The sequence below is a fragment of the Musca autumnalis genome, unplaced genomic scaffold (genome assembly GCF_047663935.1).
Source record: "Musca autumnalis isolate F117 unplaced genomic scaffold, ASM4766393v1 scaffold_4, whole genome shotgun sequence".
Taxonomy (NCBI): Eukaryota; Metazoa; Arthropoda; class Insecta; order Diptera; family Muscidae; genus Musca; species Musca autumnalis.
Genome location: NW_027411977.1, coordinates 244,823,227 through 244,849,937, shown reverse-complemented (window position 1 = coordinate 244,849,937; position 26,711 = coordinate 244,823,227). Strand labels below are relative to the sequence as shown.

The window sequence follows — 26,711 nt, the reverse complement described above, 5'->3', positions numbered from 1 at the left end:
GAATACTAGTATGTTCATTGTAAGAATGCTAACCCCTTTCAGCGTTCATAAACGCCGTTCCTAACGTAAATTTCCCGTAAGTATCAGCAAAAAGGAGCGAGTGAGAAACCCCACGGGTCATTTCATAATTAGGCTAAAATCAGTCTCTTCCCAATTGCTGATAGCAAAACGAATTCATTCGAAGCTACGTGGCGTGTTTGGGGAGTCTTGAAGTCTTGAAGTATTAACATCGAGAATTTGATACTTAAATTTTTGACTCAAGCCACCTATCAAAATTAGTGTAACGAAAGCCACCAGAAGACTACTTCAGACTTAAAAAAATGATAACGAAATTTGCAAGTAAAACAAAAACAGTTTCATGGCAATTGTATCTCTAAACACCAATGTCTTGGATAAGACAATATCCTTGATAATCTTCCGTTATGTAGTATAAAATTTGAAAAGATTATTAATTTATTATTACACAGTTTTTTATTTAAATTTTTATGTTTCTTCTTTCATTTTTTAATTATATTTAAATATAAAGTATGTGTTGTAGTAGTTGGTTGTTTTTGTTGTATGTAGAATGTTGTTGATGTTACTCTGTTGTTTTGTTTTTAGCAAATAAAAATATTGAGTTTTTCTTATATATTTTTGCTTTGATACACAAGTTGTTGGATTTGTTTGGTTGGAAAAATCAAGCAATCAATCAATATTATTTATATATGTATATAGACACAAACGAACAATATATTTGGACAATAAGTGGAGAGTGTGAAATAAAAGAAAATAAGGGGGGAAATGAGACACGAACAACACAGGCGATAAACTCTCTCGGACGGGGTGGTGGTGTGTTGGTGGTATATGGAGATACAACGCGACGAGAGAAATATAAGAAATAAAACAAAACATACACAATTATTAAAAAATTTAAAATTAAAAATATATTATATGTATAGAGATAAAATTATACTTAGAAAAAGTGTGGTTTTTTATATAATTCCGTAATTTTTTATAGTTAATGGATTTATCTTTTTTTGTTTGCTTTTGTTTTAACATACAATTATTTTCATAGTTTTGCGTTTTCATTTCAATTTGTTAAAATGTTGCTTTTTGTTTTTTTTTCTTCATCATCTTACTGATCGAGCAAAAACAGACTACAAACGATGGATGTGTTTTTATTGGTTGTCTTTGTTGTTGTTTAGTTTTTCTTGTTGTCTTTAGTCTAATAATGTAATGAATGAATGAAAAAAGTGGTTGGACTTTTTTTCTTCAAATTGCTGTCGACTGATGTTGTGTTTTAAATTGGGATACACTCAAGAGAAAATAATTATTGGAGTCTCTCTCTCGGTTTTAACACACCCCCTCCTTTTCAAATGAGGGGGAGTTGTTTGGTTCGTGGTGGTGGATGGTATATACTGAAATTGGTTGTTTGACGTTATTTTGTTTTGTTTGTTGTTTTGTAATAACTTTATTTTCGGGTTTTCTTTCTTCTTTTATTATTATTAAATCAAAATTAATTATTTTGTATGTTATTTGTTGTTGTTGATTTTTTGTGGTTGTTGTTTTTGCTGCTGCGGATGCTAAGTTAAAGAAAAATAAGAATTTCATTTAGCGATTAGCGTTCTTAAGCTGATTGGACAACCAATCAAGACCCTCATATAGACCATCGCCGCTGGTTGCACACGTCGCCTGAATATACCAATTGCGGTTTCTTAGTGAGTGTAGGCCGAGTTTATCGGTGATTTCGGCTGCATTCATTGCATTTGGCAGATCCTAAAAAGAAGAAGAAACAAGATGAAATTTGATTTTAATTAATAAACATTAAGTTACGTTAAGTCACAGATATTATAACAAATTTTTATATTTTTTATATTGCTCTCTGTATTTATTCAAAGGAGGTTACAAATTTACAAAATTAAATGAATTCTTAGTATTAAAAAACTACTGTCGAACTTCTCTATAACGTGACACCCTGGGCACCGACGTTATAGAGAAAATTCTTTATAGAGAGACTATTTTGTGGGAGAATTTCCACTTGTGCCTTTAAAACAACTAAAAAAGTATTCCTTACAGGGAAGTTCGTTATAGAGAAGTTCGACTTTATTTCCTACAAACGTCCTAGAAAGGATAAGGGGACATCCTTCATATAAATGAGCGCAGTCCTATTATATTTTACCTGAATGATATGAAAACTAGCTCATTCTTATTGCCAAGCGGCATTACATAATTTTGACATCGAAAATGCCGCAGAAATTTTTGATGTTGCCTTGTCGGTGTATCAAAATGCAAGCAAAGCCACAAAAACCATATTATTGAGCTGATGTGGCTGAAGTACGCCATTGATTTTTTTAATTCAAAATGTAACAAACAAAAAATTGCTTGTTTTTCCCACAATAAAGCGAATTTAGAAATTGTACCCTTTTGAAATTTCATATCAAAGTAACATTTTTTTTGCTTGATTTCTGCGTTAAAAGTCTCCAAGTGAGTAGTTTTGGAATTAGTTATTCTATGGCCTATTGGAATGAAGATAGCCATAATGAACATAACAAAATATTTGAAAACGGCATTGATTTTACATTTCGCACAAAACACATTGTGTGAACATTTCCTATTGTTCATACGGCATTCATTAATTGTTATCTAGACAACATATCTTATCAAATGTATAGCAAGCAAGTGTACATACAGACACGAGATAAGATGGCATAATATCACAAAAAGCATTTTTTAATTATAATGTAATTGTTACTAAGAATAATAAAAGTGTTTTCATAGAGGAATCAACATACCTGTTTGTTTGCGAATATAAGTAAAACAGCATCTCTGAGCTCATCTTCAGCCAACATACGCATTAATTCTTCTCTCGCTTCACCAATACGTTCTCTATCATTGCTGTCAACGACGAATATGAGACCCTATAGATAATGATAAAGAAAAATATTAATTATAGATGCAAGAAGAAGTAGGTTCCTAGTTTTACTTACTTGTGTATTTTGGAAGTAATGCCTCCACAATGGACGAATTTTGTCTTGACCGCCCACATCCCACACTGTAAAGCTAATATTCTTGTATTCTACAGTCTCGACGTTGAAACCTATTTAGTTGGAAAAAAATACAAATTGTTAGCATTTTTCTTGTTTTAGTTATTTTCTAAACAAATTTTACATACCAATGGTAGGTATCGTTGTTACAATTTCGCCTAATTTAAGTTTGTACAAAATTGTGGTTTTACCAGCGGCATCTAAACCGACCATCAATATTCTCATTTCCTTTTTACCGAAGAGACCTTTGAACAGATTTGCAAATACATTCCCCATGTTTGTTGTATGCCTTTCTTTACTAGTACTGTTGTCGTCGAGTTTTTTACTGTTATTGCAATAATATAAAAAAGATTTTTCTTTTTTATATTCTTATATATGGAATTCTGAAGTTTATGTTTTTCTTTACAATTTTCTGCTGTTCCGAGTTAGCCGATGTAAATCCTAGCTCCACTCGGATATTAAGATCTATATCTGTAAAAAAAGAAAGAAATTTATATTAGTACAAGAATGTATTAAAGAATTTGTTTAGTTGTCCAAGAAATCTACAATTTATTGGTTGGCGAGAATTTTCATACATTAACGATAAGTAGATGGCATATAGTCAGTCAGCAAAGAACGAAGGCAATTATTAGTTCCAACAATATCAAAACCACAAAAATATTGTTAGCCAAGTGCAAATATACTGATAACATGGAGGGGAGTTTGACCGCATCGATTTCGAGAAAAAATTACGGAAGAAAATTTTAGATTTTCTCTTCCACTAAATATTAAACTTCTTCTTCTTTATCTGCCAATTCGATTTTCGAATAATAGGCGAACAAAACAATATTACAAAAATTAACTATATGCTTAAGATATTATAATTTCATGTTTTTCATGATCTCTACAAAGGCATAAACCAAAATCTATTTAATGTTTTGTGATTTATTTAATATATTCTTGATTTATAATCAACAAAATAAAGAGAAATATTAACTAACCCAACATTTGAATAATATTTTGTTTTTAAATTAGATTCCCTAAACCCCTTGAATCTATAATAATGCCCATCCATGATTGATAAAAACCGGAAAAAGAAATAAGAAACAGGCCGAGATAAACGAAATTGTGTCATAACAAAAAATAGGCGCGCAGCACATACACAACCAGTAATAAGTAATGTGTGCTAACTATATGCAAACCTTTGAGAAGAGAGAAGAAGGAAAGTCAAATTATTATGACTACATACTACGCTTAAACCAACGTGGATAGATATTAGCACACAACACACATACAAAACGATATCGTCTCGCCAAGTATGTATGCCGACGTCTAACTATATAAACCAAAGTGACACAGATTTTAATTCTGTACTAAATAGCATTGGAAAAGGAAATTCTGCTCTCTGGAATGATGATTCATTTGAAATACAATTTTTTTTACAAACATCAAACATAAAAGCAATGAATCGCACACAGTAGAAATGTTGTAAAACACAATTCAAATTTCATTTAGTATTTCTTCATTTTAGTGTCTAAACAGGTTTCTTCTTCTGCCAATAAACCATGGATCATTATTATTTTTTACAGTTTAAATAATATATATTTTTATTTAGAAAGTATAAGTGAAATATAAGTGATCCGAAGTAACGAAATTGAGTGTTTTTTTTTTTTTTTTTTCTTTTTTCAGTTTACTTTTTAATTTTTGCTTCTGCAATGCTACATTCAATGACAGCGTTTTATGGTTAATGCATTTATGCTCTAATTAAACTTTTCATTTCTTTCTTCAGTCTTCTGTACTGGGCATCTGCTGATGTACATCATGTGGAAAACTTTAAATTATGTTCATTAAATTATCAGGAGGAACCGAGACAATGTATCCGAGAATATATTCTATTTAAGTAGAACACAAAATGACACATTTCAGCAGTGATGGGGAACAATTGGCGTAACAAATTTGCCTTAACCGACCCTGCGCAAAAAATATTCCGACCTTCTACCTGTCTGTCCCTTGTGGAAATTTCGAGGTTTATATCTCAATAAGGAAAATTTCGCTCGTATAACCGACTTTTGCTATAAACGTACATATTTTTGGAGCTAACAAACCCCATACGTCGAGAAGCATGGGCTTGCTCTTTAGATGACTGGATTTACTTAATCCAGTGGTAGTGATGCCACAATTGCCGATTTATTGGCATTTTGACGATTTTTAGTCATAACATCTCTTTCAAATAAAAATTTGCGCATTGCAATGTTTATTGGCTTAAAAGTTTTAATCGCAATAAATGTATAAATAAATAAAATTGCCTTTTGTATGAATATTGTGGTTGGTAGCACTGATCTCTGAAAGACAACTAGGTATACAGAAATTTGTCACCTTATTATAATAGTATGTGTATATATAACTGGATTTAATAAAGCCACTGGGGTTTTAAATGCCAATTCCATTGTGTATACGTCAAATAAATCCTCATTAACTTTATTAAAGGCTATTTAATAACCTCTTAAAACTATGGCTGACTTCATAAATACAATATTTACATTGCAAATATTGACAACATGATAAAAATACGAAGTAAATATTGCCACACATTGTCAAAATAAAGAGACATGTCATTTTACTGCATTTATGAACGCAAGCAAAATAAATAAAAAAGTCAAGTCAATCTTTTTTAAATTGGGTAGTTTTTTTAGCCAAAAACATTCAAAATTTGACACTAATACCCTAGACAGACGGCAAAGTTAATTTGCATTAAAAATTCCTTAATTTGAATTAACTTTTTATCCTGACAGACGATAGTTTCTGCATTTATGAAACAGCTGTTTTTGTTGTTTGTTTGTACCCAGCAGACCATTTTATAAAGTTTTACAAAGGTTCGCCAAAATATGCGAAACAAATATACTTTTGACTTTTTCACCACGATAATGCAAAAATAAATTTAATTTAATATTTTTGAGTCGTTTTTAATATTAAAAAATGTCGCAAAGCTCTAAAGGAACATTTGAAGAAGATATTATTTTCGATAGAATTGGTATGGTGGGTAATGAAATGCTTGTGAAAATAAAAATTTTAAAAATAGATTTGATAGAAGGCTCGAAAAACGATTAGCTGATTTTCTATTCGAGAAAGACCACTACTTATTTGAAAGAAACGCGAAAATTTCTGATTTGTTTTCCTTTTTATGCCCTCAGCCTTTAGGCTAAGGAGGGTATATACACTTTGATACGATGAAAATGTGCCTCATCGAAATAATGGTTTTAGACCCCAAGTATGTTTGGACGAAATGTGTTTCAGACAATTTGGAGTCGATCTAGCCATGTCCGTCCGTCTGTCTGTCCTGCTGGCTGGAGCGCACGATAACTCTCGAACGGATGAACCGATTCAGTTCAAGTTTTGGCTTTCGTAATATTTTGCCCAAACTTAGTTTAAGTTCGAAGATGAGCTACATCGTTCCACTCCTTCCGGTACCTCCCCCACATAAGTTCGAAAATGTTCGGAAAGTTTGTGCGCACGATAACTCTTGAAGGGATTTACCGATTTGGTCCATACTTTCTATTAGAGTAATATGAGGTTCCAATATGGTCTCAATAGGCCCACTCCTTCGGGTACCTCCCACACAAAATTTCGGAAAAGTTCAGTTTATGGCCATCTCGAGAATCGCTTTGATTTTTGTTTTAGTAACTTGTATTCACTGCCCTCCATACGACGTACAAGTTTCATCGGGGGCAAGTCCATACTTCCTGAGAAAATAGCATGAAAGTTGCAAAAAAAACCCCTATGACACCGCGTGAGGTGGTTGGAGCGCAAGAACGGATCTGCCGATTCTGTCCAAAATAGGGCCTTAGTAATATTTTTTTCAAACATAGTTTAAGTTTCAAGATAAGCCATATCAGTCCACTCCTTCAGGTACCTCCCCCACAAAGTTCAAAAATATTCGGAAAAATTGTTTGTACGGTAACTCTTGAAGGGAGTGGCCGAATTAGTCTATACTTTAAACATCCTAATATATCTACCAGATATAAATCAGGTTCAAATATGGACTATACTTGTCCACTCCATCCGGTACCTCCCACACAAAATTTCGGATAAGTTCACTTTAAGACCTAATATCGAATCACTTTGATTTTTGTTTGCGGCAACTTGCATTCGCTGCCTCAATTACGATTTTAAAAGTTTTTTTAGGGGCAAGTCTATACTTCTTGAGCAAACAGCCCGAAGAGTGTAAAAACCCCCTATGGCACCATATGATCCCTTCCTTTTAGTATCTCCTCCGCAATACCTTTGATCTTTAATCCTAATTAACATTTTTGTCGGTTCAAATGCCCAAAATTTTTACAACCCCCTAAATACATACGTATTTTGGGGAAAAATTGTTTCAATATACACAGGCTGAGGGTATATCTCTGTCGGCAAAGCCGACTGATACTTTTTTTACTTGTTTATTTTCTTATAAACATGGAAATTTGACAAAAGACAATTGTTTTTCAATGCGAATTGTGCCTCCGAGCTCTCTTTCCTACATGAATATGGGCTCTCTTTTACAGCATTGCCATATTGAAATACCTAAATTCAGTTTTAATTTCCTTTGATTTTGTGCATTAAGAATGTGGATAATGCACGAATTAATTTGAATTAAGGCAGTTAATGCAAATTAAGGAAGCCGTCTGTCTAGGGTATAACATTACATCCCAGTTCAGTCAACTGTGTATTGCTGTTACCTTATATTGTACTGACATGCTTATGTATATTAACCCTCCCAGTCAATTTGTCTAATATATTCGACATTTAGCAATGTTTTTAGATGGGCAGAAATTATTTTTGACACTCAAAGGGTTAAATATAGCAATAATTTTAACTGAAATACAACTTATTGTATATGACGATTTTGAAATACTATTTTGACGATTTTGCCACCTGAAAATTGAGCAATCGAACTGTTCAACATGAGCTGTGTATCCAAATATATCCTCACAATGACGCAGCTAAGCGTCACGTAGAAGAAGAGCGCATCATGTGAAGGAGACCGTCGCGAAATTTGGTGCCAGACGTCAGCTGGAATTCTATCCTAAAACAATCTCACTATTAGTGGCTCCCCACGCAAAATTTTAAATGTCAACCATTAGCAGATTGTTTTCGGTAGTTTGATTCTATCTTGAGTTGAGTTCTGAAGATTACAATTATACGAAATATTACAATTTATAAGAAAATGTTGGGCTTTGTTCGAAGTCCATACTAGAGTAGTTTCGTGAAAGAAATTCATGAAATTACTCTAGTATGGAACTCGATCTGAGAACTCATATTTCAATGGCATTTCCTTTAATCTCTTTGTTACGTGAGGATATTCTCTTTCAAATGTCCTCACGAACTTGAGGTTAGACCTTATCAAATTCCCTTATGCTGATGGTGTTGGGGTCCTTATTGGCATACCGATTCCAATAGTTAGTTGCCCTTCGCTATGATTTTTTGTCTCTTGCTTCCTTGGCTTTGATAGAGTTGGAGGTCTGTGGATACAGCGAATCATCCATCTTATCGATAGGTTCTTCGCTCGCGCCACTCTCCTCCTCTACTGCTTTTTGCCTTAGAAGCAGAGGTTTGTCGGGATTATCCGACACCAAAGCATCACAGGGATGGGGGGTCATTGGCTACACTAGAGGTAGGGACATGGATCACTGTCGTGTCCATATCTTCCTCCTCCTCAGTCAGCGACAATTTTTTCCAAATTTCATTCGGAACTTATATCTCGAAAAAATACGGCCTTTCCCTGTATAATATATTGCCATAATCAGCATTCTGAGACCAACATGTGGACAAAATTTCAAAATGTTCCGAGTCCAGCACACAACATTCATCCTATGCCATTAACATATGCGTCAATTCTTTACTAAACAATTTTCAAGGGACTGAACAAATTTCCTTTACCGACAGTTTGCATTTTTTTTTTTTCAAAAATCGTAAGTTTAATAGACCGCCTTCGGCCGGAGATTTGAGACTTTCTCCTATGGACAGGAGTCAATCTCGGGAACGGGAACATTTTCTTTTAGATTAAATTTTTTCTCTAAGTAGCCGGCCTTTAAACAAGGGAATTTTCGGAACTTCAGAGGCCCATATCTCGGGAATTATACATTTCCCCAACAATCATCATCAAAAGCACTATCTGTGGTAATTATTACATACATATTTTTCCGAATACTGTCGGTAGAGGAAAGACATGCCCAAGGGACATACAATTTCGGTTTTAGTTTATGTAATTTAAGATTTTGAAGTTGGCAAGTATCTTCCTAAAAATCTCACATTATCCAGAAAGATGAATGACACGTTTTGGAGGAAATCTTACTATTCCAAAATTCAAAACTTTTTTCTCCGTGTAATGCTTTACTTGCTTGCACGCGCAGCAGATGGTCGTGAGTTTGATTTCCCATTTTAGCTCCTAATTTTCTGTGTTTTTTCGACCATGTTGTAATACTGCGTCCAACATGATGCTCTGACAGAGCAATAAAAAAGAAACATTGAGTCAGACATAGAATCCCTTGTCCATTATGGGGATGTTCGTGTTTTGTCCGCCAATAATTTCAATCCCTAAAACAGGTGAATTACAAAAACTTAAATTATTGTTTCTGTTTTTAACATTTACCAAGATCTGGAAATTTTAACTACTTACTACTATGGATATAAAATATTCAAAAGAAAAGTATTTTTGTATACGGAAGCTTAGATTTGATGATTTTGGTTTTATCAAGAAAGTAGATAAAAAAGACAATGACGTTGAATAAAAAAACTACTGAAGACAGCAATGAAAACTTAACAAAAAGTGAACACACACACTACCACCCAGACCCAGCAGACCTAAAGTAGTAGAATGTATGATGAGGGAAAAAAGAAGTATGACAATAAGGGGGTTAATACGACGAACGAAAATAGTAGAAAATATGAAGTGAGTCAGCAGAGCAATGTATTATTTTGAAATTGTCGATAGACAAAATAAAGAGGATTAGTTAAATTCACTGGTTGTCTTTATTTACTACTTCTCCCCAGGCAAAAAACAAATTTTCCCAAAAAAATTTCCATAGGAGTATGAGAATACTTTTTCCAGTTTTAACTTTTTGCTTGCGTAGCTTATGATGAATAGAAGAAAACCGAAACGAGACAGCAACGCCGCCACCTTGTTTTTAGAACCAAATATTTTCTAGTAATTTCTCAAATTGTTTTCATACACACAATTTTACCATTTATACAACTTGTTCTCACAATGCACTAGGTTTACTTTTTTGTAATTATCAATAAAATTTGGCTAAATATTAATTATTATTTGCCAACAGCAGCAGCACCACCCTACCATACGTCCGTCCACCACGAATACGAAAAAAAGAAACTTAACTCAAGAGTGTGGTAGGAATGAGCAACACAAAACGGAGATTTGAACTAAAGTTGTAATGACAGCACAATAGCAACAACAACTACTAAAGGCAAGTCAGTAAATAATTCACCACAATTATATTATGATGACGGACGGCGGGGCGACGTAATTTTCTTTTTCATATTTTCTTGGATTTTCTTCTTTTATATGGAGGGTGTTAAATTAAGGAAACAAAGAAAAATCATAAAAAATAATTAAAAATTAATATTCCAAATCGGCATATCCATATGTCAATCAAAAAGATGAAACAGAATACTCGAGAGCAATAAATAAAACACGTATTAATCACAACACTTTTTCTCTTTTCTTAAAGACGAAAAAGAAACCGATGTTAAAATTTTTTAAGTCGTCCATATATTTTTTTCTAATTTTCTATGCACCGCTTAAAATTCTTTAGTTTTGTTATGAAAATAAACGAATTGTTGTAAAATTTTAGATAATTACTTTTGTTTTAGGAAAAATCGTCCGCTTTTCACAATTTTCTTTTTTCAATGTTAATTTTTTCAACTAGGAAGAAACAATGGTGAGAATAAAAAATGACTGACGACAGCGAATGAAAAGACAAGTTCAGTTGTCTCCGCAGGCTGGTGTTGCCATATTTTTAATCAGTACCACTGAAACAAGTGAATTGATTACAAACAAGGAGAAAGAAAGGAAATAAATAATGAATGATTAATAAATATAACTCTTAATAAGATACTATTATAAATTATATGCTCACAACTAATAAATTTAATAAATTAATTTACAATAATTAGTCATCTGGCATTACCACAATCGCAATATAAATACAACTCTGACACTACCATCCATTATGTTGCAAAATATTTTGCAATTTTCTGCCAGAATGAGACAGCACTACCTATTCAATATCTACGAATATGAAACATAAAATAAATTTGGAAAATTCACCACAAATGCCGTCAATATAACAAGAATCAAAGATCAAATGAGAAACCATGTTTTTCAAAGAAAATCCATGATTTTTTCAACACCAATAGCTTTAAAAATGAATTTCAATATAATTATAATACGCACCACTATGTCAAATTAAATGCACACAAAATTGTGCAGAAATTTTCTAAAAATCTCTACAAAAAATTAATCAAAAACCGCACAGCAATAATGGACTGTCTGAGAAAAAACTTCAAACGACGAGACGTCTACGAACGAATTCTTTTGCCGATAAAATTCATTATTTAGAAAGGAACAACAATATTGTCCATATCAAATAAAAAAGCTGCCACGTCGGTTCGAAGCAGTAATGATAATTCCTATGAGATGAAAAGAAACAAATATATAGTTGTTTGCCGAAACAGTGATGCCATACTTTTCACATCAAAAAGCCAACGCCACCACCATCAACACGACAACTTTGCACCAGATTCTTCTTCTAGGCTGCACAAAAAATCTCTTTTTTTCCTTCCATTTACACATACATACACGCCTTAAGTCAAATATGTTTTATCCAAAATCACCTTTTATACGTTATCCACTTGTTGAATCACAACTATGTAAAGGGAATGTAAGTATACTGGTTATTGTCACTATCACCAAAGATATTATTAACGATTTTAATTTAATATTTATCCGATGTGTCTTTCTTCCGTGAAAATAAACAACACGTACAATGCTTAGTTAGGGAGTTGCCCAACTGCTTGATTCCATCGAGTTAACACAGACGTTTAATAGTGGCGTCGTATAGCGTAAGGCGTACTTTGCAAGTTAAACTTATAGCATGTTTATATCATAGGGGTTTCGCCGGGTTAACCTTCTTTATGAGGATTTATTTGACGTATACCCAATGGAATTGACATTTAAAACGCAGCGGGTTTGTTAAATCCGGTTATATATAAACGTACTATTATAAAAACTCGGAAATTGATTGTATAATTACGTTTACATTAGGCCGCATTATCGTGATAATTTTAAACTATTCTACCCGTTATACTATGTTTACATTTACGAAATCCACTCGATTTCAACTGTCAATTCCATTGCTCAAACGTCAAATGAGATCCAATCGATTTCAGATGAGTTTTCATTTGACGAATACACAAAGGAATTGACAGATGAAATCGAGTGGATTTCGTAAATGTAAACCATGCATTAGTCCCGGTCCACACTAGAGTGATTTCACTGAACAAATTCATGAAATTTTGCGATCTTAGATCGAGTTCCATACTAAACTAATTTTCTGAATCTGCTGTGGTGGGGAACTCGATCTAAGAACGCCTAATTTTTTTGAAATTATTTCATTGAAATCACTCTAGTGTGGACCGGGGCTTAGAGGTATACCTAAATACGTCCATATTCCCAAAGCGTTTGTGGTGAAAAAAGTAGAACACATGTATTCTTATGAATTCTACCGAAATACGTAGACCGTATTATACTTAAAGTTTAAAAAATTCAACTTTGACAGAACGTATATGTTTTGTATTTCGAAAATAAAAGCCAAGCAAATCAGAAAATCAATTTATTGTGAAGGATTTGTGGTAATTATTCAATATAATAAATTTATTTTCAAGAAACGGAATTTTACAAAAAGTAAAGCGATGTGTGCGCTCATGAATGCAGCAAAATGACACGTCGCTTTTTTGACAATATCAGTGTTGCCACACATATTTACTTCAGCTCTGTTCCAGAACTAAAAAGTTTTTACAATTTTTACCACTTTTACACATTTTGCGTTCCCGTACACAAAATTTATATGAAAATCCTTTACGACTTTTACAACTTTTACGACTTTTACCACTTTATAAAGTACGGGAACAGTAGTTTCATCTTTTTATGATATTGTCATTTTTTGCAATGTAAATACGCACCATAAAGTCTTGGGTGTTGTTCTTGACAATGAACTCTCATTTAAACATCATATTGATATCTTATCTGGAAAAATTTGGGCTTCGTTAAGAAAAATCTATGCATCAAACTTGTATATGCCGCTTCATACTAAAAAACAATTAGCTCATGCCTTGTTGATGTCTAATATTCTATATGGTTTTGAAATTGTATCTGGTTGTATCGGTATCCACTTTTCTAGGTTACGGAAAATTATTAATGCAGTTGTACGTTTCGTATATAACATCCCAATGAGATACCACATTTCGGAACATGTTAAGCGTTTTTTGGGTTGTTCCTTTAATAACTTCGTTTCTTACCGAAATCTTTTAGTATTTTATAATGTAATAAAGAGTAACAAGCCTATGTCTGTAGCTAGAAATTTTTCGTTTTTCCATTATTCCAGAAACCCACAAGTGATTATACCAAGAATTTATAAGGATGTTTATGCAAGATCTTTCTTAGTACGGGTTGCACGGAGTTGGAATGTGTTGCCGCACGAACTCAGAATATTTTCCTATACTAATAATGTATTTAAGAAAAAACTCATTCAATACTTTGCAGCACGTTAAGAATTGATTCCTTCAAAGTCCCAATTTACATTAGGCGAGTTTACTTGCGGCAATTGTCAGTTTGTGGGTGAGAGAGGGTGTTGAGAGGTAAAGGGTTACCATATACCTCACCTCTCTCTCCTTCAAACTGACAATTGCCGCAAGTAAACTCGCCTAATGTAAATTGGGACAAACTATTTTGAACATTGTATTTAAGTTATTGTTTGCTAAGACATCTACTTATGTATTTTTAAAATAGTTTTATGGCTGAGGGGCCAAGATAACTAATTTTGGATGTTCAATTACATTCGTACTTAGTATTTTTTGTTTTATTAATGAATTAAATTTTATTTGTAATAGAAAATTGTATACGCTCAGGATTGGATTTGTAAGCTGTGTAATATTTTATATGGTCTTATAGGCCTTTTATTACATGAATGAAATAAATAAAAATAAAAAATAAAAAATAAAAAAAATACTGCACTTATGAAGTCAGCCATTGTTTTTGTGTAAACGCCAGGATATTTATAGTACATTTTGACTATGAATTTAGAAAATCCAATGGATTTTTTTTAATTGTCATTTTTTATTATCCGGATTTAATAAACCCCCTGGTTTTCAAATGCCAATTCCATAGCGCAAACGTCAAATAAATTCTCACAAAGAAAGTTAACCGGCAAAAAGCTCTAAAACGGCGTTTGCACTAGAGCGTTTTGTCGGGTTAAACTTCTTTATGAGGATTTATTTGACGTTTGCACTATGGAATTGACATTTGAAACCCAAACCCACTGGGTTAACCAGGTTAATTGCAAACGGGGTATAATGCAAATGCCGTTTTAAATCGAGACAATACACTTAATCATCATATAAGGGTATAGTCTAAAGGGCGTTTAAATTTTGCTTATAACCGGATTTAATTAATCCACTGGATTTAAAATTTAGTTTTTGATAGAGAGCGGGAGGAAAGAGTATAGAGGGGCTATTTCCTCTCCGCTCTCTCCCAAAAACTCAATTTTCATGACCGAAAATTTAGCACGTGTGACTACTGACTAAAAAAACAACTGAAAAAGTTCTGAATCGTAACCCTAAAGGTGAGGTCACATTAGATCGGCGATCGGCAGTGTGCGCTTACTGAAAGCAAGTGAGCATACATTTAGATGCATTATTTACGCTCACTTGCTTTCAGTAAGCACACGCTGCCGGTCGCTTCGCTGGTGCAAATATTTGCCTAATGTGACCTTACCTTTACGAATCTAGTAGTTGGTCCATATTTTTTTTCCATTCTAAAACCACATTCTTATTTCTTTATCCTTTTAGCTTACTTTGCTGGATGGGCTATTACCATGGTTATGTCGGACGCCATCTGTAACGACATATCGAGTAAATCTATTGAAAACAACTCAAGAAACATTTAAGGCCCAGGTTGAGCAATTGCTTAAACAACGTTATAATAATCCTCCGCAAGTCTTTACTTTATCAGACTTGCCAGAAGTTGTTTGTATATCGCCCGCGGATTACGCTTTGAATCCAATTTCAGAGCAAAAAGAAATAATTGTGGATAGCTGTTGTGGTGCAGCTGTACTCAGAGGAGCTCATATTTATAGTATTGGTGTAATAGGCATGGAAACCGGTACACAAGTTGGTGATTTGGTAAATGTTTATGCAGATTTATCGGGAAAGTGTAAAAAAGGTTCAAATATACGTTACGAATCTGACCAAAAGGTATATTTGGGTCAAGGCAAAGTACTGATGCAAAGATATCAACTATATCGAACTGAAGGTCCCCAAGCTGGTGTTGCAGTTGAAATGTTAAACACCATTTCAGGTGTGCCATCAATTGGTGATTTAAGTGGTACAGAGGCTTTATTGCAAAATTTACCATCCATAATTTGTGCTAGAGCACTGAATCCCCAAGCTAACGAAACTATCTTAGATATGTGCTCAGCACCTGGCAATAAAACTACTCATTTAGCAGAATTAATGAGAAATCAGGGTGTTATTGTGGCCTTGGATAAGACGGAATCCAAAATCAAATTGGTTCGAGAGAAAATCGTGAAAAATGACTTTAGTTGCATAAAAGCATATGCTTATGATTCTACAAAAGCTTATTCAGATCAGATAGTAGAAAATGATGTCGAATTTAAACCTCCTTTTAAAGCTGGATCATTTGATCGTATTCTACTAGATGCTCCCTGTAGTGCCTTGGGAAATAGGCCACTATTGTCGAGTAGTATATCACCAAAAATGTTGGAATCTTATGCCAAAGTTCAAAAACGTCTCTTTACAAATGCTGTAAAGTTATTGAAAGATAACGGTATCTTGGTATACAGTACCTGTACAATAAATATGGAAGAGAATGAGGAAATTGTAGTTTGGGCATTGCAAACTTTTCCCGAGTTGAAATTGGTAACTGTTGAACCTGCATATGGAGGAAGTGGTTGGAGCTGTGAGGGATTACTAGACGAGGATCGTAAGAAACTGCAACGGTTTGGTCCTGGCAATTCGGAAGCTGTAGATACCGTAGGTTTCTTTATAGCAAAGTTTGTCAAAAGTGTTTGATGTTTTTAATACTTTAAATTAATAAAATATGCATTTGTTGTTGGCTTGAAAAGTGTGTTTGTTTTCTTTATCATCCCATATCCGTATGGAATAAGGTGAAAAAATGATTGATGACATTAATCAACAGGAATGAGACGCAGATTTCATTAATAACAACGATTGTTTAAGAAATCTTCTCCATAATGTTCTCCGGATAAGTGATACCTACAACTCCATCATTTCGAAAGTATAACCTAAAATATTATTGTGGTGAACTTTAAGTATATCATAGCGATTATGAATCTTCACGTAGGGAGCTACTCACAAGTGAGTTGCAGTTCACTTTCACCTGCTCGAGCTATTACGATTGGGCAGGGAGGAGCACAAAAAGTGAACATGGGTTGACAAGTCGGAAAATGGAAAATAATGGCGCGACTTGTGAACCCTTGAAATAATAATTTGTGTTACCATACCGTCATTTTTTGCACAAATAACTTTGGGATTATTAAATTCTTATTTTTTGCATAAAAAGTAAATAAATTTTCAAATTAATAAACATTTCTAGCAAGAAAAATGTCGGTTATTAAAAATCCACTGTAAAAGAACATGAATATTGGTAAAAGAAAATACAACATTGAAACAACATGGCAACATCTGTAACAGCTGTTCTTTTGTTTTGACAGATATGTGAAAATTGTTTATTTACACTGAAGAATTCGTGAAATTTATTGGAAAATCGTAAAAAAGTGAACAAATGTCGTTTAAAAACGTCATTAAATGGCTACAATAAGTAAATGTTTAATGTTGCATTTTGGGTGATAACAGAAATGGCAAGTTCTGAGGAATACCAAGGAAATGGAGTGGAAGCTGTACCAGCGATGTTAGGACATCACAGGAGATCAATGATTGGTTCAAATGAGGTTCAGCATTTAGCCAATTCCAAGAATTGTAAATACAATTCGTGAAACATCCGATATTTTCTCCAGTATAAGAACCAATTCTATGAATGCTAAGTATAATTCCTAATGCTTTCTTCAACACTTACCCCCAGTTTTTGTAACTTATTTTTGTTCGTTCGTCTATTTTCGTAATAATTTAGGCATCCATAGCTCAGCCCACAGATGACATACAGATTTTTTTTCGTAGATGAGTTCCATATATAGTTAAGAATTCCTCATTTAAAAATCAGCGCTCTACATTTGCGCTAAGACGAATAAATCGATCTACAAAATTTGACAATTCGTGTGAGAAGAATAAATTGTTTTACAAAAACTGGGGGTTAAACCAATTTAATGAATTTTAAATACAATTTCAATAAATTTCAATTGTAATTCCAATTTTTTTTTGTTCATGGCATATAACAACCGGTAATTAAAATACTATTCCAGGAAATTGCTTGGTGTAGATACCATTCCACTGGGTTATCGACGATGACGTGATTAAGATCTCAAAATGGTTTGGATCTTTTTGGGGCAGCGGTCTGGACTTATATTCCATCAAAATATTTGATTCTATTCAAGCTTGAGGGCAAGTGATTGGACATGTCATCTTTTTAGCACCAGCACCCATTTTTTGCAAGACTGCGACCCCAAAAGTTCCAAATCGTGTACATTACATTTGGGGTTTATTATAAACTAACCCTATAATTTATTGCATATTTACAAAATAAACGGTAGATGTATTCTTTAATATGTTAGCTTATAAATTAATGTTTATCTTTATTAAGGTTTTAATTTTAATCATTTTAATTAAAAAATAAACGAAATGTAAATTCTATGTTTGCGGATTTTTTTTCTTCTATTTTGTGTGTATGTGTGTGGTTGCCATTTAGATCCCATAAATGGTTACATAGACTTATTTATGGTATATCCATTAAATTGGATAATTATGCAAAGTTATTCTACTAAAAAGGAGAATGAATATCTCAATCTGTTGCAGGATCTATCCGTGAGTAAATTAAAAAACGATAAGATAATGTAAAACAACTTAACGACAAAACGAAATTTTTTAAATAATTTACAGTATTTTTGTTTATAGAGTAGAGTGTGGAGATTAAACAGTTTACAAATGTTTACCTTCAATACAAAAAGTATGTTAATAGGGGGAGAGACTTATAATAAATGACGGTCTTGCAACATTGTATGTGTTTCTTCTTTACAACATTAGCGGCATCGCGTAGAGTGGTGGTAGTAATGATGACTCCAAAGCGTAAAGAATTATGGTTCCTACGAAATTAAGCTGCAATATTTAGAGCCTTAAACTCATCGTCGTGCATTTCGGTCATCATAAATGTACCGTCCTGAAGCAGTAAAACAACTCTTCGAGTTCCACCTAAAAAAATAATGTTTGATTATTATTAATGTTTAATGGTAGACGAATCCGTAGGATGCAAACAAGTACAATTAGGATTTTTATAGAAAAAAAATTCAGATGTATTTTCTATTTCAATTTTTTACTGAAATAAATCCTCAGGTGCTGAGGTCCAATTTTATTCTATAGAATAAATCCTCACATGCTAGACATTTTGTTCCTATAAAACAGCTAAGAACGGGGTTAAGTTCGGCCGAGCCGAACTTGTTATACCCTCCACCACGAGATGTATTGAAGTAAAATGGAACAATTAGTTTCCTTTCGTTACTGAAGAAGACTACCAAATTTCAGGAAACTACGTCAATCTATACCGACAAATTCCTGCGAAATGTTTTCGATATTTCGGTAAGATAATCTGGCTAAAACTTAAAAAATTCCAAAAATCAAGAGGTATGCTTCTATGGGGGATAAAGGAAGACGTAATTATTTTCAGGAATGCTTTATAACCCCCGACTAAATAACAAAATTCAGTCATTTCGGTGGGATATTGACGTCATTACCTTTAGAACAGGTACCGTTCTATGGGGGCTATATTAAGGCGTGGACATATACCGACAAATTTGATATGGAAAGTTTTATAACCAAAATGGAGACTAAACACCAAATTTCAGCCAATTCGGAGGAATATTGAGGCAACAACCTTCAAAATACCGAAAAATCGGGAGGTACCGTTTAATGGGGGCTATATGAAGGCGTGGACCTATACCGACAAATTTCATATGGAATGTTTTATACCCCAACTGAAGACTAAATATCAAATTTCCGCCATTTCTGTGGAATATTGAGGCCACAACCTTCAAAATACCGAAAATCGGGAGGTACCGTTCTATAGGGACTATATGAAGACGTGGACCTGTACCAACAACATTTTGGGGGAAAGTTTTATAGCCCAAATGAAAATACAAAATTTCAGCCATTTCAGAGGAATATTAAGGCCAAAAACTTCAAAATACTGAAAATCGGGAGGTATCGTTCTATTATGGCTATATGAAGGCGTGGACCTATAACGATAAAATTCTGGGGGAAAGTTTCATACCCCCCGCGAAAACAAAATACTAAATTTTAGTCATTTCGGACGAATATTGAGGACGCAACCTTCAAAATACCGAAAATCGGGAGGTACCGTTCTATGGGGCTATATGAAGGCTTGGACCTATACCGGCAAAATTCTGGGGGAAAGTTGTATACCCCCAACGAAGACTAAGTACCGAATTTCAGTCAGTACCCCCAACGAAGACTAAGTACCAAATTTCAGTCATTTCGTAGTGATAATGAAGCTAAAACCTTAAAAATTCCGAAAATCGGGTGGTACCGTTATATGGGGGATATATCAAAACGTGGACCGATATTGCCCATTTGCAATACCAAACATCCTAGGAGTAGTAGAAACTTCTATACCAATTTACAAAGCTCCATCTTAAAAATTCGAGCTGTATCTTGATTTCAACAGACGGACGGACATGGTTATATCGACTTGGAATTTTATAGGGCCCCCGATGAAAAATTCGGTGTGATACAAACGGAATGACAAATTTATTTATACCCTCCATATTCTGGTGGAGGGTATAAAAATCCTCATTTCTATACAAATCTATAGAAAAAATCCTCAGCTGAGTATAATTTTTTCCATAGAAGGAATTCTCACGTGCTGAGTTCTAATTTTTTTTTATAGAAAAATCCTTAGAAGCTGAGGACCCTTTTTTCTATAGAAGAAAACCCACATATTCGGAGGACCAATTAGATCTATAGAAAAAATCAGCACGTGCTGGCGAGTAATTTTTTCCCTATAGAAAAAATCTCAGGTTATATAGAAACCCCTTCATGAACTGAAATTGTCAGTAGTACAAATTTTTCGTTATATGTAAAGGACAACTTTTTTCTATAGAAATACATTTTCTCATGAAAATTTCAAACTGTTCAAAGGGGTGTACTGTTCCAAGATTCTTTGTATTCGGCGAATAAAACAAAAAAAAAAAAAACAATTTCGTTAACTTACCCGGTGATGGTAATTCTGCTTGTACCACCTCAGCTGGTATATTAGCTTGTCCATCTGAACCATCTCCAGTTTGTATACACAATTGATTGGTTGCTGCTGGAGCAGCATTAGCTGCTGCGGCTACTGCTGCCTGATGTTGTTGCAGTTCAGCCTCTGTCATTGTCACCACCTGTGTTGTACCATCTTCTTGTGTTGTCTTTACCAAATACTGACCACCACCATTACCAGCCTCAACAGCAGCCAAAGCTTCAGCTTGTTGATCAGCTGGTAATTGGGCTACAGCTTCTGCTACTGCTGCATTGTCTATGGCAAAAGCTTGATTCTCATTTTCACCTTCAGCCGCGGCAACATAGGCAAAGTGTTGTTCACCATCTGGTCCTTGTGTTACTAGAATTGTCTGACCTTCGGCATTTTTACCGGCAACTTGATAAACGGTGCCATCTTCACCTGTGACCAAGAGTGGGGTGCCATCTTCATTGGTAAGCATTTGATCTTGGGTAAGTAAAAGATTTGGATCAATATCATGTAATTGTTGCTGCTGTTGTTCTTGTTGCAGAGTAATTTGATGCTGTTGCTGCTGTTCTAATTGAGCTTGCTGCACCTGAATATTCTGATGATCATCCTGCTGCTGGTGACTGCCACCTATAATGTTACCCGTTATGGGACATAATCGAGCTTGATGCTCTTCTTCCTGCTGTTGTTGTTGCTGCTGATGATGTTGCACAACTTGATGATGTTGTTGTACTTGTTTTCTTTGAGCCATGGGTGTGTTTCGTTGGGCAGGACCAGATAATTGCTGAACTTTTTGTATATGAACTTGTGACTGTTGTCGTTGTCTCTGTTGCAACTGCTGATGTTGCTGGCGTTGTGCGACCACATCTTCCCGTGTCATTACCTTTTTGGTAACTTTCAGATCACCTGACTTGGAAAGTTGTAATATTTTTTGTTCAGGTGTCACGGCCTTTTGTTGTGCCAAGCGAGGGGTACTTGTCGCTGACATTCCTTGTCGTGGTATAATCATTCTACCAGATGAGGGCGAAGACGACTGGGACATCATAGTACGTGACTGAAGAGTACCACCGGGACCTCGTTGTATTGAATTTGCTGCTGTTGGCACAGTTTTGCGTTGTATGGTTGTACCGCTAGGCGTACGTACGATTTGTTGTTGTACCATTGGTCTGGCAGGCGTGGGTGTTGAACGACCAGTGGAATTGGTTGCTGTGCGTACGTGTGTAGTTCTTGAAATCAATGGTTGGGTTTTGTTTTCGGTGGCAACGGGGGTAGTCTGGGGTGAAGGTAAGGGTGATGATGTAGCAGCGTTTAAGTCATTCGAACTACCAACACGCACTATGCCAGAGTTAGAGATAGCAGACTCTCCTTTGGAAAGAATACGAACCTGAGCCTCAGGCTTGTTATTCTAGAAATAATAGATAAGCAATTCGGTTAAATTCTTTATAAAGTGAGTTGCATTATTCCTTCCAATAACTTACAGTACTTGTACCAGTGAAACCTGGTTTTTTGACAACTCCAGAAGCGCTTGTGTCTTGGGTAATGATCACCTCTGCTGATGAGGTGGAAGTGGTTGTAGATGTTTGACTCTCGCTACGCGATGCAGCGGTGGCAGTTCCATTCACTTTAATTTGCTTGGTCTAGAAGAAGAGAAAGTTGTAATTAGTTTTTGCACCCAGTAATTTCGCTTGGCCCATAATACTTACCACATCTGTCTTGGTTTTAACTTCTACCGACACTGAATTACCATATTTCATCTTTTTTAGGGTATGTGAAGGTATAAGATCCTCCTCCAAGTCCTCCATAGTATTTGTTGTGCTTGGTGGCATATCTTCAGCATTGGAATCATTATAATCGGAATCATCCAGCTTACGCTTAAGGCCTCCCATTTGACCGGAACCTGTGCTGGTGTTCAAAGGCCAGTCTTTATCGTTTTCGTTTTGATGGGAGGCCGCATCCGAGTTTGGGGAATGGGCTGAAGATACTGAATTTCCTGCTACCCACTGTTTTACCTGATCCATAGCTTTGGTTTTAGAAGAACGATGTGGTCTATCGGAAGGCGAGCCCAATTGCGATCTTTGATCTAGGGGTGATGATTGCTGCAGTGTTGGAGACTCCTTTGCAGCTACTTTTAATTCACCAAGTTTATTGCCTGGTGTGGGAGTTGTTCCCGCGGCAGCTTGTTGTTTTGCTTGTAAAGCTGCCCGTGTTTCTTTTTGACGAGCCAATTGTTTTTCGAACGTTTCGAGCCTACCAACAAAAAAATATTTCAAATCAAAATCTATTAAAAACTAAATCGGCAAAATTCATAATTTTTGAGGTTATGTACAAAGGGAAGTCTATCAAAATTTGGACCTATGGTTACACTTACAGATGGGGAACATTTTCCAAATGTGAAGCAGGTTCCCAAGTGTTTTGCTCCAATGCTCGATTCTCCCATTTGACCAGATATTCGTGCATTCTTCGACGAGGATTAAAACGTTTGGCCACAATCTTCTCAACATTCTCCTCGACGACTTCATCGCTGTTTGGTACTGAACGTTTGGCACGACGCCTATGTGAAGAAAAATTATATATTAAGAAAAGATCGTGATACTTATAACTATGTCGCACATATAAGAAGACCGACAGAAGTCTCGTTTTACTTACGTCAAGGGCTTAGCAGCTACGGGTGTGGCGGCAGTTGTTGCTGTGGTTGGTGGTGTTGGAGCACTAGCTGGTGCAGACTTGTTGGTCAATTGTGGTGAAACAGTTATTGGCTTCTTGGGCATTATTTTCTGTACGCTGTTATTTGCCAAAGGGCTTTTAAGCGGTGATGTTTCATTTTCTGAATCTGCTGTTGATTTGTTACTTACATTTAGCTTAACAGGTGGCTTCAGATTTGCCACTTGAGGCTTTGTTTGCGCTAATGGCTCTAAAAAGGTACACCAATATATTGCGATTATAGTAATTACATACATATTTAATACAATTCATTATAAAGCATACTTCTTCCTGGTGATATTCCATCACTATTATTGCTGTTGTTATTCACAACGGTCTTTGTTATTTTCACTGGCATTTCTTGTAGATTTCCTTGTGATACCTTGGCAAAGGATTGTATTGTTTTACCAGCTACAATCCAAGTTTCCCTAAGACTTTCATCCATTTTAACCCATGTTTGATAGAGAGCCCAAGAATTTGGACTGGTGATGTTGTTATCTTTATTATTGTGAAGCTGTGTGGCTTTCCAAAGCAAGAAAGCCCATATTTTGGGTTTCGTATCATTGCACTCTCGGACATTATTGTTTTCTTTGAAGCATGTCTTTTGTTTGTGCATCTTGAATTCCTCAATGAAATGAAAGACATTTAAACACCGGCCACAAACTAAAACATCCATCGTGGCCATTTCTTCTTGAGCGCCTGGAAAAGGGAGACACATTAGGAAACTGATTACCATATTTTTGATAAATCTCTTTATCTTACTCTTTATTAATTTGGCATGTTTGCCAATTTCGGTTGGAGAAATTTCCCGACCCACCATCTCAGCAATTTTCTTCTGTAGGAGACAGCTGAAATAAAAAGAACAATAAATATTAGTCTGCAACGGAAACGACAGCATTATTGTTAATCCGCAGATGGATCTAGGAGTTCAAACAGTGAATAAGGAAAATAAAACGAAGAATTGATCCAAAATTCAGAAACCCCCAGTTAAGATCTTTCTTGATGTTAATCGATGTATTTTTCATGAAACAATCTAGTATGTGGAGGCAAGCAATCTTACCGCCAAAAAATGGATATAATCTTTAACACTGTGCACAATGCCCTTCGATTTTGTAAGACTTGTATCATATGATTGTGGTTTTCGTAAATGTTTGGCCCCTTGCATAAATTGGGTTAAAATTAATAATTTATTAGAAAAAGGATTGATCATAAAGATCAAATACCAAAACAACCCACAGAGTCCCACTAACAAAAACAAATTCCTACAATTCAAATACAACATTTTTCAGTGAATGACTGAGTCGAGGTACAGTTGCACATAAATTTCTCTCTCTCACTCTCTGCATGCAAAAAATAAAATCAAAAATAGAAAAGGAAAAAGGGAGAAATCGTGAAAACACAATAAATTTTAAGCGCAAAATGAATAGAAGACATGAATGCAAAAGAGTTGTAAAAAAGTTTTGAGGGACTCCTCGAAGAAAAATCGGCGCCAAAACTGAAAAAAAAACTATTTTGGTACCAGAGCAAATATTTTAACTCTATTTCATATGTTCCGCGTTTTTGCTGATAAGACTTTCACAGTCAGTCATTGATGTGGACGAGCGGTACATTTATACATTTACTTCCCCAATGTTGGACAGACCGCGCTCCACCAACTCACTAACTAAATGCCAAATTATTATAAACATTTAACTAATTTATATAACAAAGTAAAAAGTATTACCTTTAATCTATATAAAAAACAAACTTTCGTACTAAATTGTTTTAAAACACTTTTAAAATGTTCTCAGTTTACAGTCACAAATATTCACTTCAGTATTTGCTTTCTTGTTAAGATTGAACTTTTAGCTATAAATTTATTTCTGGCAACACATATCCAATTTCACGTTGTCACAATCAAATTTACTTAAACTTCTAAATGCATTTTAGTTGTTTTTAACGCATTTTAAATTATTTTAATACAAAATTACCAAAATAATTCACCGATTCTTTTGAAGAATTAAAGAGGAATGAAAAAACTCAGAAACTCGTACAGCAAATGAAATTTTCCGTTCGCTACAAAATGGAAGCAGTTTTTCAACCAATCACAGCCTATCATGTGTGGTTTGCAGTTTTGCTCTCGCAACAAAAGTTTGACAGTTTGTCGGAATGAGTTGAGTGTGTGAACCGACCTATATGTATGGCGAAAGTTGTGAAAAAAAATTACAATTATGTGGAAGATTATAAAATTATCTTTATTTACATATAAGATTACGCTAGAATTAAATTCATTGGATAATTTAAACCCATAAACAAGAATTTTTAATTAATTGTTTTGTTTCTGTTAATAATTCATAATGAATTAATACAACCAGGTGTGCACCTTTAATATGCGCGGAACTAATACTTTTTTATTTAATCCATATTTACATTAGGCAATTTTCCTTGCGGTAATTGTCAGTTTGTAGGTGCGGGAGGGTGTTGAGAGGCAAAGGGTTACCCTATGCCTCACCTCTCTCTACAGCAAACTGACAATTGCCGCAAGGAAAATTGCCTAATGTAAATATGGACTTATTGATAAATCCACAGTTTATATCCAGCAAAAAGGTTTGGAAGTAGTGCAATGCAGAGTTATGATTTCAATACATCTTTCGATGCATCCACACGGAGTTATTAAAATGCACTCCGTTCGATACATTTTAGAAGCACTCGCTTAAAGATCCCTAGCCAAGCAATCCAATTTTTTGTTTATATAATAAAGTTCTTTGTATTCTTGTTTTAAACAAATAATAAATGCATTTTATTTATTCTGGGATATTTCGCAATGGCTTGCATTTTTATTGCAATCCGAAGAGTGCCTTTAAATTCAATCCAAAACACTACATCAAAAGCTGTGATTTGGATCGAAAATGGAGTGCATCCTAGCTGTGTGCTGTGGAAGCAAAATTGAGTGCATCCTAGCTGCGCGCTCCCTTGTAAAATTCATAAGTGAATTCATAGGAAAAGATGTACTCCAATGGCAAATGTACCGTACTCTTGTAGTGATTCAACTGCATCCGCGGATGCAAACTTTTTGCTGGGGTGGAATAAGAAGGTGTTACATCAAATCATGTCAAACGTCAAATTTGCTCACAAAGTTGCTTGCAAAAAGTTTGCATCCGCAGTCATTTGCATCAGTGCAGGTGTACAGTACAAATGCCGTTGGAGTACATCTTTTTCTATGAATTTTACAAGAGAGCGCGCAGCTAGGATACACTCCATTTTGCTTCCACAGCACACAGCTTGGATGCAGTCCATTTTCGATCCAA

General features: G+C 34.7%; 3 protein-coding genes across 12 annotated transcripts; 1 reads left to right on the top strand and 2 right to left on the bottom strand.

The window, feature by feature from the left end:
• Positions 1-452: 452 nt before the first annotated feature.
• Arf1 (ADP-ribosylation factor 1) lies at positions 453-12,076 on the bottom strand. 6 transcript variants are annotated; one of them, XM_073986447.1, is made up of 5 exons: positions 11,895-12,076; positions 3,152-3,494; positions 2,967-3,076; positions 2,772-2,897; positions 453-1,755 (listed from the first exon to the last, which is right to left on the bottom strand). In XM_073986447.1, exons 2-5 carry the CDS (start codon positions 3,297-3,299, stop codon positions 1,591-1,593), a joined length of 549 nt encoding a protein of 182 aa, XP_073842548.1. In that variant the 5' UTR covers positions 3,300-3,494; positions 11,895-12,076; the 3' UTR covers positions 453-1,590. The 6 variants fall into 6 exon arrangements, with proteins under 6 accessions (XP_073842548.1, XP_073842545.1, XP_073842546.1 ...); XM_073986444.1 differs by lacking the exon at positions 11,895-12,076 and adding an exon at positions 11,455-11,611; XM_073986445.1 differs by lacking the exon at positions 11,895-12,076 and adding an exon at positions 10,861-11,027.
• LOC141403674 (tRNA (cytosine(72)-C(5))-methyltransferase NSUN6) lies at positions 11,876-16,555 on the top strand. Of its 3 annotated transcripts, none has more exons than XM_073986443.1 (2): positions 11,876-11,941; positions 15,126-16,555. In XM_073986443.1, exons 1-2 carry the CDS (start codon positions 11,876-11,878, stop codon positions 16,365-16,367), a joined length of 1,308 nt encoding a protein of 435 aa, XP_073842544.1. In that variant the 3' UTR covers positions 16,368-16,555. The 3 variants fall into 3 exon arrangements, 2 of the variants coding, with proteins under 2 accessions (XP_073842544.1, XP_073842543.1); XM_073986442.1 differs by lacking the exon at positions 11,876-11,941 and adding an exon at positions 12,774-12,911; XR_012412878.1 differs by lacking the exons at positions 11,876-11,941; positions 15,126-16,555 and adding exons at positions 12,787-12,911; positions 13,664-13,902.
• A 1,470-nt stretch (positions 16,556-18,025) lies between these two features.
• On the bottom strand, positions 18,026-25,552 carry Chro (chromodomain-containing protein chromator). Of its 3 annotated transcripts, none has more exons than XM_073980248.1 (9): positions 25,395-25,552; positions 24,187-24,272; positions 23,710-24,123; positions 23,371-23,635; positions 23,093-23,275; positions 22,428-22,971; positions 22,203-22,361; positions 20,713-22,129; positions 18,026-18,677 (listed from the first exon to the last, which is right to left on the bottom strand). In XM_073980248.1, exons 2-9 carry the CDS (start codon positions 24,242-24,244, stop codon positions 18,580-18,582), a joined length of 3,138 nt encoding a protein of 1,045 aa, XP_073836349.1. In that variant the 5' UTR covers positions 24,245-24,272; positions 25,395-25,552; the 3' UTR covers positions 18,026-18,579. The 3 variants fall into 3 exon arrangements, with proteins under 3 accessions (XP_073836349.1, XP_073836348.1, XP_073836347.1); XM_073980247.1 differs by having other exon boundaries at positions 25,148-25,526; XM_073980246.1 differs by lacking the exon at positions 25,395-25,552 and adding an exon at positions 24,485-24,707.
• Between the last annotated feature and the right edge of the window lie 1,159 nt (positions 25,553-26,711).